Source organism: Rhincodon typus, chromosome 30 (assembly GCF_021869965.1).
Source record: "Rhincodon typus isolate 14 chromosome 30, sRhiTyp1.1, whole genome shotgun sequence".
In the NCBI taxonomy this organism is placed as follows: domain Eukaryota; kingdom Metazoa; phylum Chordata; class Chondrichthyes; order Orectolobiformes; family Rhincodontidae; genus Rhincodon; species Rhincodon typus.
The window spans coordinates 4,617,078-4,633,273 of NC_063361.1; the positions used below are offsets into that span (position 1 = coordinate 4,617,078).

A 16,196-nucleotide genomic window follows, 5' to 3' on the forward strand; every position below is an offset into this window, starting at 1 on the left:
AAATGTATGAGTCCTGCCCTGATTTGCCTTTCCAAATTGCAGCACCTCACATTTATCGAAATTAACCTCCTTCTGCCGCACCTCAGCCTAGTGGCCCATCTGATCAAGATCCCGTTGTACTAATAGGTAACCTTCTTCATTGTCGACTACACCTCCAATTTTGGTGTCATCTGAAAGCTTACTAACCGTACCTCCTATGTTCATATTAATATAAATGGTGAAAAAGCAGTGGACCCAGCACCGACCCTTATGCACACCACTGATCACAGGCCTCCAGTCTGAAAAGCAACACTCACTCCTCTGTCGTCTACCTTCGAGCCAGTTCTGTATCCAAATGGCTAGTTATCCCTGTATTTCATGTGATTAATAGAAGATGCAGTTTACGACACTGAAGGAACAAACTTCTACATCATCATGAATAGTTTTAACAGTTAAACTACTGCCAATAACAATTTATTACATAGTACCTTTAACATGGTAAAACATCCCAAGGGCACCACAAAAGCATTATTAAATAACGTTTGGCACGGAGTTAAATAAGGAAATATTACGTCAAGTGAATAAATACTTTGGCAAAGCAGTTGGTTTTAGGGGAGTCTTAAAGAAGGCAAGCAAAGTCAAGTGGCTGAGAAGTTACGAAAGGATTCCAGAAGTTAGGTGCAAGGTACGAGAAGGCACAGCTTTCAATAATTGAGCAACACAAAAGATGAAAAGGCAAGAGTGGAGTGGAAGAGTGCTGAATATCCAGAGGACTGCAGGGCTGGAAGACGTTACAGACAATCCTTGAAACACTCATCTAAGGTAACTTTTACCATCCAATATATCTCTATTCTGCTTCTTATTTTAGCCAGATAGCTGAATTATTTGGACAGAATGAAGAGAAAACAGAGGAGTTAATAAAAATGATGAATGGGAGTTAGAATCATAGAATTTAGTTTTTTTAATGGATTAGATCTGGAACAAAATCGGCGAAAAGAAAAAAAATTACCAAATCTTTACTCCTCCAAGCTTACACACTTTCTTTCATAAGAATTAGTATCCTGGCGAATTGTCCTGGTAAATGCTAGACAATTTTTTTGACAAACTGTTTCTTTTTAATCAATACCCAAACTGACTTTCGATATAGGAGATGAATGTACAGACAATTCCCACCTGCAGAAAAAGCCACAGTTTTGATTTTTATTAATTTATGGGGTATGGACATCATTGGTTGGGTCAGCATTTATTGCCCATCCCTAGTTGCCCTTGAAAAGGTGGTGGTGAGCTGCTTTCTTGAAACTCTCCAGCCCATGTGCTGTAGGTACACCCACAATGCCATTAGGGAGGGAATTCCAGGATTTTGACCCAGCAACACTGAAGGAACGGCAATTCATTTCCAAGTCAGGATGGGGAGTGGCTTGCAGGGAACATGTAGCGGTGGTGTTCCCATGTATCTGCTGCCCTTGACCTTCTACATACTAGAGGTTGTGGGTTTGGAAGGTGTCTTAAAGAGTCTTGCTAAATTTTGACAGTCTATCTTGTAGATAGTAAACATGTCATTAGGTCCTGCTGCATTGAACAGAGTGTGAACGGTGTTGAAAATTGTGCAATATCTAGAGAGCGAGAGACAGAGTGAGCGAGAGAGGATTATTGATGAAACAGCTAAAGATGATCGGGCCTAGTGCACTTCCCTGAGGAACTCCTGCAGAGATGCCCTGGAGCTGAGATGATTGATCTCTGACATCAACAATCATCTTATGTGCCAGGTATGCCTCCAACCACAGGAGAGCTTTCCCTCTCATTCCCACTGACTCCAATTTTGTTGGGAATCTTGATGTCACACTTAATCAAATGTGACCTTGATGTCAAAGGCTATCACTCTCACCTCACCTCTGGAATTCTGAACAGAGGCTGTAATGAGGTCCAGAACTGAGTGATCCTGGCAGAACCCAAGGTGGGTGTCAGTGATCAGGTTACTGCTTACCAAGCGTTGCTTCATAGCACTGTTGATGACACTTTCCATCACTTTACTGATGATTGAAAGAAGATTTAAGGGGCAGTAATTGGCTGGATTGGATTTGTCCTGCTTTTTGTTCACAGGATATACATGTTTTACATTGCCGGGTAGATGCCAGTGTTGTAGCTGGTCTAAGACAGTTTCAGTAGGGACGCAATAAGTTCTGTAGCACAAGTCTTTAGTACAATTGTTGGAATGTTGTCAGATCCCATAATGTGGTGAGAGGTTAAATGCCATAGGTCCAGACACATGTTCAGTTCTCCAAAAGACTGTCTAACCACACCCTGGAAGTTACTCAAATCAGAAAGCCAGTTTAGGTAACCCACAGCAAAGAGATACAAATCCTGGCAATGACACAAGCTGTACAGGGTTATTAAAAGCACTGATGCTTTTCCCGGTCTGATTCATCTTCCTTTCTACTGTGTTTATGGAATTTTAATGGAAATTTAAAGCTGAACCACCAGGTGTCAGACACGTCTTACAAGACAAATGGCTGACTACACATATGATGCTCTGACACCGGGTGCCAGGGAGCATGCTAGAGTGTTCTAGGAACTATACTCCTGTGGCCTTTATATTGCAACTCCAATAGTGTAAAAGCATATTGGAACAATGTAGGCACATCCCATGGCTCCTCTGCAACAGGTTGGTGTTCTGATTTTAAAAATATATAAAAGATCTTTTCCCATATTCCTTCCATGTCATTCGTTTTCCTTTAATATTTCTTCAATTAGGTACTAAGTAAAGGAAGAAAACTGTACACACTCCTGAGGGTTTTCTAATCTTTGGTTGGCACTCTCAGGTAGTCAGATCACCTGATGCAAGAAATCACACGTCATACCACTCAGCGATAGAGCGCATTATCACATTCACTTACTGACTAGCTCCATGTTCGTTTATTTAGATTAATTCTAAATTTCAATTGTTGGTAACAGTTTGTGTTCAAACATTCCAAAAGGACATCCATTCCATTTGTCCTCTGATGCAATTTTGCTTAACACTTCAGGTTGTGTCATTCAGATGTGGTCCAAAATTCTACTACTGTATTTTGGTAATTCAATATTCACAAATTTAAATATAAGGCAATCTAACAACTCTAACCAATAAGCTCTTCACATTTAAGTCACTTTGAGAAGGACACTCTTTTAACAGGCCATTAAAAGAAAAACAGGGATAGCTGAGGTTCATTTCTAGAGGAATAGAACTGAAAACCAGAGTTATATGTTAAACATGCATTAAATCATGTTTAGATCACATATGAGTATTGTGAAAGATTCTATAATGAAAAACAAATAGAAGCACTGGAAAAGGTACAAAACAAAATACTTCAAATGATACTAGAACTGGGAAGTTATGCTTATCAGAAAAGGGTGAGCAGGTGGTTCTTTGCTCTAGAAGAAAGACTCAGGTGACATGATAGGATTCAGGAGGATTATTTTTTAAACCCAGAAGCTGGATAGAATGTATAGTAATTTGCTGCCACAATGAGTAGTTGAAATGACCACAGATTCATTTAAGAGGAAGCTCAATTATTACAACAGAGAAAAGAATCATCAGAGGCATTGATGGCCTTAGTTGGGGAGGTTGGGAGCATAAGCTGTTGGGTCAAATGATCTGCTTCTACATTGTAAATACTAACGTAATGCTTTCCAAGCAAGGTTATCCAATTCTGTCCGCCACCTCCTTTTTCAATCAAATAAAACCTAAATAAAATTGTTAAGTAATTTTGTGCCTTGAGATTATCATTTTGGCACCAACGATTTAAGACTTGATAAAATTTCAGTCAGGTACAGGTAGCTCTTTGAAACTAATTCTGATTAATTTGTATGTGTATTAGCAATGGAAAATCATTTTGAAATATGTGACCTCATCTGAGAAAGGCATGATAAAATATTGCAGTCTTGGCAAGAAAAACAGATAAGTTAATCCTCAAATTCTGAGAAAGTATGATTCTGTCCTCTCTCAATTTTGCTGCAAAATGGGAACATAATAGAGTAAAAGCAGGACTGACAGAACAAGATTGATGTTATAGTAAGTTGACATAGAGGATTACTGAAGCACAGAATTATTTGAAGGAATAGGAGGAGGCTTCAAACAACATCAACTAAAGGGATCGTATAATTACAATTCAAATTGTTTATTAAACACTTGAACATTAATTAATTCAGTTTTAGATATGTTAAATCAACTTTTACAGACATGTTACGACATAACTCTGGAACAGACGGGACATGAACCTGGACCTTCTGGTCCAGAGGTAGGGATACTACCACTGCACCAAACAGCCCCGAAATGATTCGCTTATATACTTTAAAAAGGCATTTCAACTCCTTTCCAGTAAGGAAAGTGCAAAATTTGGACACTGGCAATGAGCACAAATTAGGGCTGTTCTTTGTGTGCATGTAATTGAGAAAGATAAAGTAGTAGTGGATCAGGAACTTGTCCCATATATCTGAGGCCCAATCCAATATTGTTTGACTTCTGCCTGTGGCAGCTAAACCTAGAGTTATGTCATTTCAGATAAAAGCTGGGAACACAATTTGAAGTGATACTAACTCTCTCCAGAAGCCTTGAAGAAATATAGTGCAGAGGGGCATGATAACATAATGATGGAAAGATTATAAAATTTAAGGAAAGTGAAAGAAGAGAAATGAGAGAAGCATTAATAAAGTAGAAAATTAACTTATGCAGCTGTTGAAAATTAAAATGATCTTACATTCCACAGAGGTAAAGGGGAATGCCTCAACCAGCTGTACTGTTTGGCCCCCATGCCAATTAATTTCTAGTTTGTCCCACCTTGTAAAACATGTCTCCTTCTTCCATCAGCTTGCTCAGGAGGATGATCATGATGTCCGGTTTGGAGGTGGCCATTGCCCACGTCGCTGGACCTGCAGTGCACAGGATGCATGAGGGGTAAAACACACATAATGCCAGGGTAGGAAACTACATGAAAAACACCTATAGGAAAATGATGGTAGAGAACAACTTTGTGTCTAGGTATTGTGCCACATAACTATCATTTAAAATGGTGTCATCGTGACTTATTGGGTACAACCAGCAATATTCACAAGCCCATTAAAAACACATTTGCTTAAACTATCTTTCACATTAATTATGAGTGGAGTGGTACATGAGTGGAGGAGAGCTTTTTTGATTTATCAGTGTGTTGCAGTATAAGGAAGTCACTTTCAATAAAGTGAATTGGGATATCTTTATTTTACAGCAAATGACAGTATTAATTATTCCTAGTTGTGTATTAGATGAAAATATGGGCATTTAATTCGATTTCAAAAATGCAACTCAATCACTAAACTGTAACCCAACACTGCTACTGCCGTTAGCTAGGGTGGGTGAGACTAAATAGTATCCGACAGTATTCTTAAGATAGTTGTGAAAATTGGGCTGTTTACTATATATCAGCTCTTTGTGACCTGTCAAATTGATGTGCAACTTATACAATGGTGCAAGCATTTTGAATTTGAAGTCTTTCACTATGAATATATATTAAATAAGCAATGAAAATTAAAACTTTGATTTCAATATTTTCACAAAAATCCTGGAAGTAAAAAGGCAATGCTGTGACTCAAGTTCACATTCTGTTGAATGCTGTTTTTGGTGCACCAGTCCCCTATGCCAAAGCTTCTTATGCATTATTTTAACAATGTTCTCTAAAGGGGTTAAAGACTTATTAAAATAACTGGGATAGAAATTTTACAAAAGTGCATGAACCAGTGTGTAAAAAGCAGTAGTGAGATTTCGATCCCATTCTGTCAACGGCCTAAAATGATTTTTATATGTTGCATTGATATATCATCTTGTTGCACCTCATTTGAGAAGTTTATTTTACAGCAGAATGTTGCTGGAAATATTTAACTGTTCACCATACAAGCCATAAAGCTGGCAGTAAAAGCTATGCAGCCCCAGTATAACTTAAAATCATCACTGTGAGATTCAATTAAATAGGACATTGCTCAGTCCTGATGGGAAAATACAAACTGCAAACAAAGATGGGCAGCAGTGATGGGATTCAGAGAGATTTGCGGCCTTTGACAGAAATACATTGAACTGATATTTCAATCCCAATTTAAGCAGAGATAGATTTGGATTTAACAGGTCTGTTTGAAATAAATCTGGTCATCACTCCATTAAACCAAATAAGAAATGGCCAGCAATAGGCACACTGCTTATTCAGGTGATATCTGCATAGGTTTGATCACAGAAATTTTTCTAACTGTTAATGAACATGTTCCAAAGATGTGACCTGTAAACCATGGAAAATAATGAAATGGCAGGAATTGCAGCATAGACTATGATAACCAACATCGTTACAGCATGTTTGGTAAATTTTGCACTTGTTAGTGGTGATGTGGGGGAGGCAGTGGGCGAGGAGGAGGAGAAGGAAAGACAGACATCAAGAAACTGCAGCATTGGGAAATGAAAGTTTCTTCATTTGTCACCTAATGTTGTGGGACTGAACTGTTAACTTAGTGAGCTAGCAAATGTAAAGTGCTACTTTTCTGTACCTTAATGTGACTTTGGTTTATTTAGTGTAAAACAGAATTTAATAATATATACAGTAAGAGAATTTTGATTATTGTTTTTTATAAGAGCAAATTAAATTATGTACAGTTAACTCCTCCTTATTATAACAGGGCATAAGCTGAAACATTATTCTTCATCAGTGGCCTGGTACTATACAATTAGCACAGTCCTAATACATCTCCTTTTCACAGGATTATAAATGCAATCAATTAATTTTATAGCATGTCATTTTGACACCAGACCGAAATTAAGAGGCAGACATATTGAAACAAGGAAATGAACTGTATTCTCAAAAATATTCCTAGCCTGGATTTAACATCAACAGCACTGAAAAGATTGCAATGCAGCTGAGATATAAGGCAGATAGCCAGTTGTATTTTACAGTAATTATGAGGCTAACCATCTTCTCATTAAAAAAAAGTTCAAATCAACAGTCAGTTGATTCAGAAAATTATAAATTACACAGTAAAAATGGGTTATTTACCAAGGCATCTAGTTTGGAATTGGGCTAGTAAGTCAACATGATAATTTGTTTCATTGACGTCCTTACAAGTGTTGTAAACAGCAGCTGTAATGATTATTTTACAAGGACTTTTAATAACGCAGTCATACGCAATTGTCAGTGTAAAGGTTGCTCTTTGAGATTCTTGAATTTATAGGAAACAAATCTGGATGAGACTGTGTTACATTATTTGTGGGAGTGCTTAGAACAGAGACAAATCTCAAGGATTTAATCACTGGCTCTTTAGATCCACGTCAGTTTCAAACACTGTCATCATCAATGCAGTACTGCATAAATTAAGTGAGGAATTGCCTAACACAAGTGCTTGCTTGTGTGATGCTGTAATCTCTGGGGCCATAAGGATAGGGACATATACCATAGTTATTGTTCTCAAAGTTGCATACAGATATTCTGTAATCTGAATCCATTTAGATCTTACGGCATGTAACCTATTATATATTCCAAGGCTTTCTTCAAAATTGTGCAGAAGATCTGGCAGGGTTCAGAAATCAGTGTACATAAGTATAGGTGGGACAAGAAATGAGACGGAGTGGAGAAGAAAGAATAGTAAAGTTTTTTGGAATTCTTTTTGTAGATTAAGCAGTTACTAAAATCGATAAAAAACTGAAAAGGAACAAAAAGAGCTTGCATTTACAGATTGCCTCATCATATGCTCAGGACCTGCCCATATGGTTTAAATGAAGTGCACTGATTATTGTAATGTTATTAAATTTGGCAGCCCATTTGTGGAAAACTATAATTGATTAGTTAGAACAGACAACAGCATTATGATAAACATGGCATCAATACAGTGGGACAAAATATGTCCATAACGTTAACTATTACAACCAATCCAGAAAGTGAATTTATAAACTGAATCACGGTTTACTGTGCTACTATTTACCAAATAAGTTGTCCTCTACAACAATCCTATTGGTTGCTTTCATTGGGAGTAACTAAATAAAAAAAAACATTTTTCATGCTGTCCAGACTGAACTGGAGAAAGGCAAAAACCAAATCAAACCATCATAATGTACCTCGAGGACGACTTGGGAGTGTTTGACAACCTTTCAAAGTGATGAAGAAATGATAAAAAAAGGAAGGAGAAAAAGGGAAGGATGTAAAAAAATTGTGAAGATGAAAAACAAAGAACAAAAAAAAAGCAGTGAGCAAGCAGCAAAGCCAGTGCACCAGCAAATCATTATACAAAAACACAGCCAAGGCACAGTGTCTGAAGCAGACGCACATAAAGCTGTCTAAAGCACATGGGTTACATCTAGAAGCAGCTGTTCCAAAGCTGGAAGAATCCAGTGGATATGGGACCTGGGTTTCAAGACAGTTAAAAAGAAAACAAACCCTAACTGCTCTAACTTACATATAACGCATGCACAGATGTAAAGTACAAAAAAAAACTTTGCACCAAATGGTTACGCACCCAAGACTTTGACCTAATTTATGTATGATTGTCGTTGAGTTCCCACATAAACCTAAAACAGTTATGGATTAAATTTCCTCTGATCCCACCTTCATTTCTACTTTAGCGGGTTGTACATTTTAACCATTTTACACAAAATGTCTACCAGCGTCAAATGGCTAGTTCTGGGTTTGGAAATATGGCATGAGCGAGATCAGATTCATCTTCTTGTATAATCACTGTCACTAAAATATACAAAAACACTCAAAAATAAGTGATGAGAACACTGAAAAGGATACCCCAGAAATACAGTAAGAAACAATTTACTAATTAAATGGACAAACAGAAGATTATCAGAAGTAAAATACGATCAATAGAGTCACATCAACAGCAAACACAAATAAAAATGTGTATCTTTTTCATCAAACAGCTGCTCATTCACCCTCTCACCCCCAACAAAGATATAGTTGAAAAAATCATTGACACTGTTTGTGAAGTCACCAGTATTCTAATATTTGGATTTGAAAGTGACAACTATTTTGAGATCAACCTCGAAGTAAAAGTCTTCCAAGTAGTTTTCAGTGTGGAGAACTCTTTATAACCCCAATAAACAAACAAAAAAAATTGGAATAATATTGACTTTTTTTTCTTGCTTCAAGAAAACCAAGCTATGTTTCTTTTACTTTCTCTAGGCCTATAACCTGCTGGATAGATATGCAGTTCACGAGGCAATTTGTCAGTTTTCTAAATATTAGCTTTATGCAACTATCTGCTAAACTCCTGAGAGAAAAAAAATGTCTCAGCCTCAAAACCAGGGCTTCCCAAAGTTAGGTTTCCGAGCTGAAATTTAGGGGTCACAAGCTCTGAGGTTAAGGGCTGCTGTGGAGCACTGATTAAGTTGTACTCGAACAGGCTCTTGTTCTCAATTCTCACTGAGGTACTGTGAAAATTTTCAAGTCTTAAAATGGGATCACAGTTGGAAAAGAATTGAAAAGCACAAATACAAATATTCTAACATTGTCAATACAATGTTTGATAATGAAAATAATTATCTAGCTCCGTTCATTGCGCTACAACTTCAAGAACGATAACAAACTTGTCATGACATGTATACATATTTAAATACACAGTGTTCGATGTGGGCTGAATGAATGTCAAGGTGTCACAAGGTTATAATCTAGATTATCGAATTCTTTCAGAAATTGCAGTATTGTCATCAATGAACATCACATCCGTCAGTTGAGTTTAGAGATTTATGCTGAAGAATATGATGATACTCTAGGGGAGTGGTGAACTGTATAAAAGAGAGATCAGCAGCCCTGTTTTACTTTCTTCAGAGATCTTTACACACCGTTTTGTTAAAAGACTGCTAATCTGAAACAATAGCACAGACAGGGATAAACATGGATTGATGTTTGCTAACAACTGTTAGGCCATATGGTCCAGAAGATGATTAGAATGGAGTTGGTCTCACTCTCCTCATTATGACTCTATTTTTAAATTAAATGAGAAATTAAAAAATGCAACACTGATAAAACATATGCTGCACATTTGAAAAATAAACAACTCATTTCACACAAACTTGGGAAACAGTTCCAAAGCCTGTGCTGATGATGCAACTGAGAGTTCAGTAACAGAGACTTGCACAAATTATGCCTCTGGCACAGATCACATGCATCAGTTGATTTCATAAGGACTCAAAATATTTAGACCAACTAAGATGTCATTTTGATTCATAACTGTAACCAACCAGGTGAATAGGGGACATATATTCATGAATAAATCTTATTAAATTAGCATCCATGATGTCTTCTGAATTCTGTAACTTAGACTCAGCAAATTCAGAATTAAGTCTCCATCAGTTAACTGTGTCACACTATTTCCATGAATGCTGCCATTATAAAACTGTTACACAATCATTAAGTGGTAGAAATCTGCCCAAGAGCATGTCCTCTGCTCATTTATCCCAAGATTGCAGTCTTGTGCCTTCCTGTACAGTTGCTCAAGAGCCTCCCATTTCAAGTTTAACAAGCAATGTGACTAGCAACTAGGCAAAGGTGGTTTTCTGTTGCTTTTCTTGTGTGCGCTTAAGGGAAACACATGTCCTCTTCCTGAGGGATCCTTCACCTGTAAGTAGCCATGCACCAACACTCTATGCAAAATCTGTGAATACTACTTTTTGACTGATTGTGCTTGGTAACCACAGGCAGAAATTTTCAGCAGGCTTGTATGAATCCTATATATGAAACACACAGTTGGGGAGGAGGTCTACTCAACTATTCACAAATTTATAATTCATCAGGCCTATGAAAATCTGTGAAATATATGGTTGTTAAACATATTTTAGCAATACACTGTGACAAATATGTTTTTGATGTCATGCATTTTTTTTTAAATAAAGCTCTGTTGCCCTAATGTATAACATATATGTTAATGGTTTAAATGCAAAACATTGACTTTCTTTCATATTCAAAAAGCTTACATCACCAAGGTGATAAAAAAAATTTTCTTTATATAATCTCACTTTAAATATTTAGTTTTGGTCTAACCATTCTTTAGTTACCAGTTTAACTTTCGCCTCCATTTGTGAACCAGATGTACTGATATATTGAACAGTATTGTTAATTCATACATTACGTACTGAACACTAAAAGAATATAGTATGCAGCAAACTTTCATATTAAATGACAGGCGGTTCAAACAAGATGTGCGCAATATAAAAACTGTGAATGAATGCAGTCATTGATGAAAGACAAATGGGTTCTCAAAGCAGCATTTAGCAATTAATGATACAGTTTGAGGGGGAAATCGCAAATCGAGTTTCTAAGATTTTGTTCTTTTCACAGAACTAAATTCAAGATAAACGTTGTCATGTGCATGGGATCATTTCTAATACATTCCCATCATCAAGTATTCCATAACCAACAACAACAACAAAGTTTGTGACAACAACAAAGATTTTATAAAACAACTGCAACAGGACATAAGACAGGCTAGCAGAATGGGCAGACAAGTTGTAGCTGGAATTTAATATGGGGAGGTGTGAGGGGAAATATTTTAGCAAAAAGGTATAGGGAGAGTTAATAGAAGTTAAATGACATAACTCTAAAGAGCGTACAAGGGTGGCAGGGCACTCAGAGAGAAATTAGCAAAGTACATGATATCTTGGGATTTATAAAGTAACCGCAGAGAGTGTAATTTTAGTTCTGCAGTTTAGTCATTTCAGAGAATAATTTTGAACCATGTGGTGTTATTTCCAGTATTCTCTAGAAACCCGCCATCTTGTGTTTCCATGATGAACCAAATGAACTATAGTATTTGCCAGCAACTTATCCCTTCAGACACATTGAAGATCTCACCATCCTGTGTCCGGGATTCTGAGAGATGCACGACTAGGACGATGTTTCCAAACCCATAAGTAAAGATGCAAACATATCTCATGTAGGTGGTTGCTGTGAGGTTTGTAATGGTCAGCTGAGAAGCTTTCAGTTGAGTATGAATATTGACAGTAATGGGACATTTAACCACAGAAAGTGAATAACACTATAATTAAAATGTCACCAACAGGTAATAATTTATGGAAATGATGTACCATACATTGGGAAATACAACCTACACTTACCTTCATTTTTAACTATTGTTTGTGAGCATTAATCATGGTGGTGGTTTTTGTTGTTGCTGACATACAGACAAATTGAAAGGGACTTCAGGAATTTGCAAGGTAATTACCTGAATGGCAATGTGTGACATCATCGAAAACAGCAAGTTTATTCTGATCTCTTCAGGAATCACCAATGCCATTAATAAAAAATTCCCATAAATGTAAATCAAATTTTGCCTTTTACATAGAGGCATTAAACGTAAAACATAAAAGGAAGTACCATTGAGTTTGTACAGCTGTTGAGAGCCAGAGATAGAATAAAGCAATGACTCATGAGAACATTACAAACAAGGAGAGGTTATATTTCAGAAGAAAGGTTTTAAGAAAAGGTATCTTTTCTCACCGCAGTAGCAAAGTTAAGGAGAGAATCAAATAGTGCTTTCTACAACACAGTTTTTAAGAGGGTAAACAGCAATTATCATCACTGGACGAATGAAGAAAAAAGGTGAAATACATTTTCTTCCCCACTGTGTCAATAAAACAGGGACAGCTTTACCACAAGTGGCTCAGAAAGCAGAGACTGTTAACATCATTTGACAGGGAACTGGACAAGTATTTGAAGAAGAACACAAAGAAAAGGAGAATGAAAAGCAGAAGCAGGAAAAGAGCTCTTGCACTGGTGCAAGCCCAATAGGCTCAAGTACAACACAATAAGTAATCTGTTTCCACTGAAGGCACCATTCTGACGGGGCTAACAGCAACATTCAATATAGATAATATTTTTACAAATAAACATATCAGTAATGGGCCCCTCAATAAGTGAGTAAGTGAATGCACCATATACTGTTGCATTGAGCTCAAACGTGAGGAGCATCCCACTTTTAATTCCAGTCAGTTAATGTTGGCACAACAGCAGGGTACAACAATTAGCAGCAGAATCTTGCTTTAAGGAACGAAGGTAAAGTAGGAAATATAAGTTGAGTATTTCCTATTTGGAAATATTGGCATTCCCTAGAAAACTAGGAGAGAATAATTAAGCTTGGTTGTGATTGCCTCTCCTATCAAATATATTGCCAGCACTTATTTCCTGAAGTACACGTTTAAGATTGGTTACTAGTGTAAGGTACAGAAAGACTATTAGTGTCTGCGGACATACATTCTTGTAGCAATCTTCACATTCAGGAAAAGTAAGGGTAAAACTGAGAAAATAAGGCTACGATTAGCACTATAATATACTGTCACACTTTGACTAAACTCTTTACAAGAAGAATGAATACATCTATAAATTATTAATCCATGGCAAAGCAGCATGAGCAAAGGCTTTAATGAATCCAGTATATTGCATTAACGTTGCTGTGGACAATGTCCTGGATACTGATGAAAAATAAGACAGGGAAATATGTTAAGATGCATTGCTTTGTCTGAACTGTCCTCAGTGTACAGTCTATTGGCAATCTTAGAGCATTTTGCTTTCCCGTCTACCAACTCAGAGCAACAGGTTGGACTATAAGGAATTCCTCTGTGTTGAAGTGAAGTCAATGGGCAATCTGCTTTAACTGTGGAACATTCATTGGACCTGGATTCAGACAGCTTATAACACAAAAGTTCCCCGATTCATGACTTTCTATTTGCAAGTAAAAAATTTATTACTTTCAAATGCATGAATTGTAGATGTTCACTAGAAATCACTAAACATAAGGAGCCAATCCCAATGCACGGTAGAGATTTAAGACTTAATTCAACTATATCATATTGAACAATAATTTCCTAGAAAAGATGAGATAACATAGAGGTTCATTCAAAAGTTTCTGTAACAAGAGTTGAGGGATTCTTAGGTACCAGAGAACACACAGAGGCACAAAGCAGCTTCTTGTGCCAAATGCTTAATTGGCATTTTCCCAAAGAATAGATTACAAAATTCATGAGAAATGATGAGAAAAATCTGGGGTCGTCACTTGTGAAAGTTGTAAAAGAGAGGAAACCCTGAAGAAACATATATGACATTAGGTGACATAGAAAAGTTTAATCATGATTACTTAAAATCACATTGCAAGATAAGGGGACAATTGGGAAAAGAAAAAGTTTTAACTGATGTAAGCAAGCGCTTCCTCACAGAAATAATGATTAACATGTGAAATGGTCTCTGGATAAGAAAATGAAGGCAAAATATCTTAACTTATTCAAAGAGGCATTCAGCTGCTGTGATGAGAAAATCATGGAAAGTGGGCTCAATGACCTTCTTCTACTGTACTTGCTCTTGTGCTCCTTTGTGTGATTTTTAGTTCTATTAAAGCCTGAACAAGTCTACAAAAAAAAAACTATAATCAATATACATCTCAAATCCATCACTTAATATCAATTAGAAGAGTTTGACTTTAACTGGATACCGAAAGAAAAGAATAGTGTCGAAAAGCGACAAATAAACTTAAAAGAAACCTCACAAAAGCACAAAAATTAAGTAGCCTGTGACAGATTTGTGGGCACTGATGAAAGTTTTTGCACTTGGAGGTATTGAAAGAGTAAAACTTGTTGTGATATCCAAGAGAATCAAACCTATGCTCTTTTGCAGCAATTGTAACAGATTTTTGTGGGCCTTGCCACGACAGAATCAGACTCCAACCCCACTCTCTGTCCACAGTAAAAGGAATTGTCTGACAAGGCTGTGATGCAAGAAGGAATGAACTTTCATTTATGTAGTTCCTTATCAAGTTCTGATAACGTCCCAGAGATCTCCACATCAATTAATTGCTTTTCAAGTGTGGTAACTGTTGTTATTTAGTGAAGTCATCTGAAATAGTAATAGCTAACAAGTTTACCCTGGAAATACTGATACATTTGGTAAACACTGGCCTAACTTCCAAAAAAACCATGCACTCAAAAGAAAACAGTGCTTTTGTTGCAGAAAGTGTTTTATTAGTATACAGCAACAGAAATAATGTGTTAGTAAGTCAACAAATACAGAAGAGTACAGAAAGCAAATGACAGAGGGACAGAAATTTTATGATCTTGTAAATCTAATGATACGTGGAACTAGTATGTTGATTTCCATCCACATTCTTAGCATGGTGTTAAGTATCAGATCAGATTATACTGAAGGAGTTACTAAGAGTAAAGAAGTGTCCAAACCTTTATCCATGGGTCACATACAGTCCTCAAGTCTGGGAAAACAGCTCTCAAAGCCCAGAGGTTGAATTATATTTGTGCTTATTCCTTTTATTGTCTGATGTGTCTTTTTCAACTTTGTAGGCTGAAGGTTGCGTCTAGTAGTGTTAGCCTATGGTGGATAAATTTTGTATCTGATTCAAAATTTGTTGGCACCAAGGCTGCAGAGCAAGCACGTTAGTGGTCCATGCATACTTGAAGCTTGGACACTCTTTAGGAGTAAAATAACAGCAAGGAGTTGGGAACAGACAGGAACACAAATTTATGTGTCATGACATTAGTCTGGGCAAGCAAACAACAGTGAATAAGCTGGGAATTATTACCATTCCCAGAACTATGTATCCTTAAATCTTCTTTTTCCTAGTGATGTAGCAAAGTAAAGCTTTTTTCATTCTCTTCTCTCTGAACTTCTCCAAGTGCTTGGAAATTTAAGATATTACAGTCAATCCAAAGTAGGGTTCCACTATCAAGTATTTAAAATGTCCAATACATTTTACTGCAGATTTAAAATCTAATTTAACATTCAAAAAAAAACTAACCTGTACTGTGTTGATAACTTTGACATGATGGGCAACATTGGACATGTTTTTGAACAATCTCGAATTTGAGTGGCATTATTTCCAATAAGGTGCTACTAAGTCGCTTTACTTGCGTTTTCTGAATGTCTTGCCAGTTATCAAAGCTAAGCACTGCATTCACATTGTCCCCAACAAAATGAAATAACTGGGAACTGCACATACAACCATCCCAGTAAAGTTCTCCTTGATTGTAATGAATTTGGGACACGAATCCAGAAAGTTCTGCTTTAAGTGGCTACAAGCATGTTGGCATCCTCTTACTTTGCCTCACTGGAAACTCTAACTGTTGTATCATTTTATATATGGCAACATGCATGGCACTTTGTTTTGTTGCTGCAGTGCTGTTTCATGGAAATACTTTACTACATCAATGCAAACTTATTCACCAACTACAGGAGGTA

The 16,196-nt window shown here is 36.8% G+C and overlaps 1 protein-coding gene across 7 annotated transcripts in view; it reads right to left on the minus strand.

Moving 5' to 3' along the window:
* Window positions 1–16,196, minus strand: part of tanc2a (tetratricopeptide repeat, ankyrin repeat and coiled-coil containing 2a) — a 754,278-nt gene that overhangs the window by 25,567 nt on the left and 712,515 nt on the right. For all 7 annotated transcript variants that reach the window (XM_048614640.1, XM_048614638.1, XM_048614637.1 and 4 more), the window contains one exon: window positions 4,793–4,884. In XM_048614640.1, coding sequence (XP_048470597.1) covers window positions 4,793–4,884 — 92 coding nt within the window. The remainder of the gene's footprint in view (window positions 1–4,792; window positions 4,885–16,196) is intronic.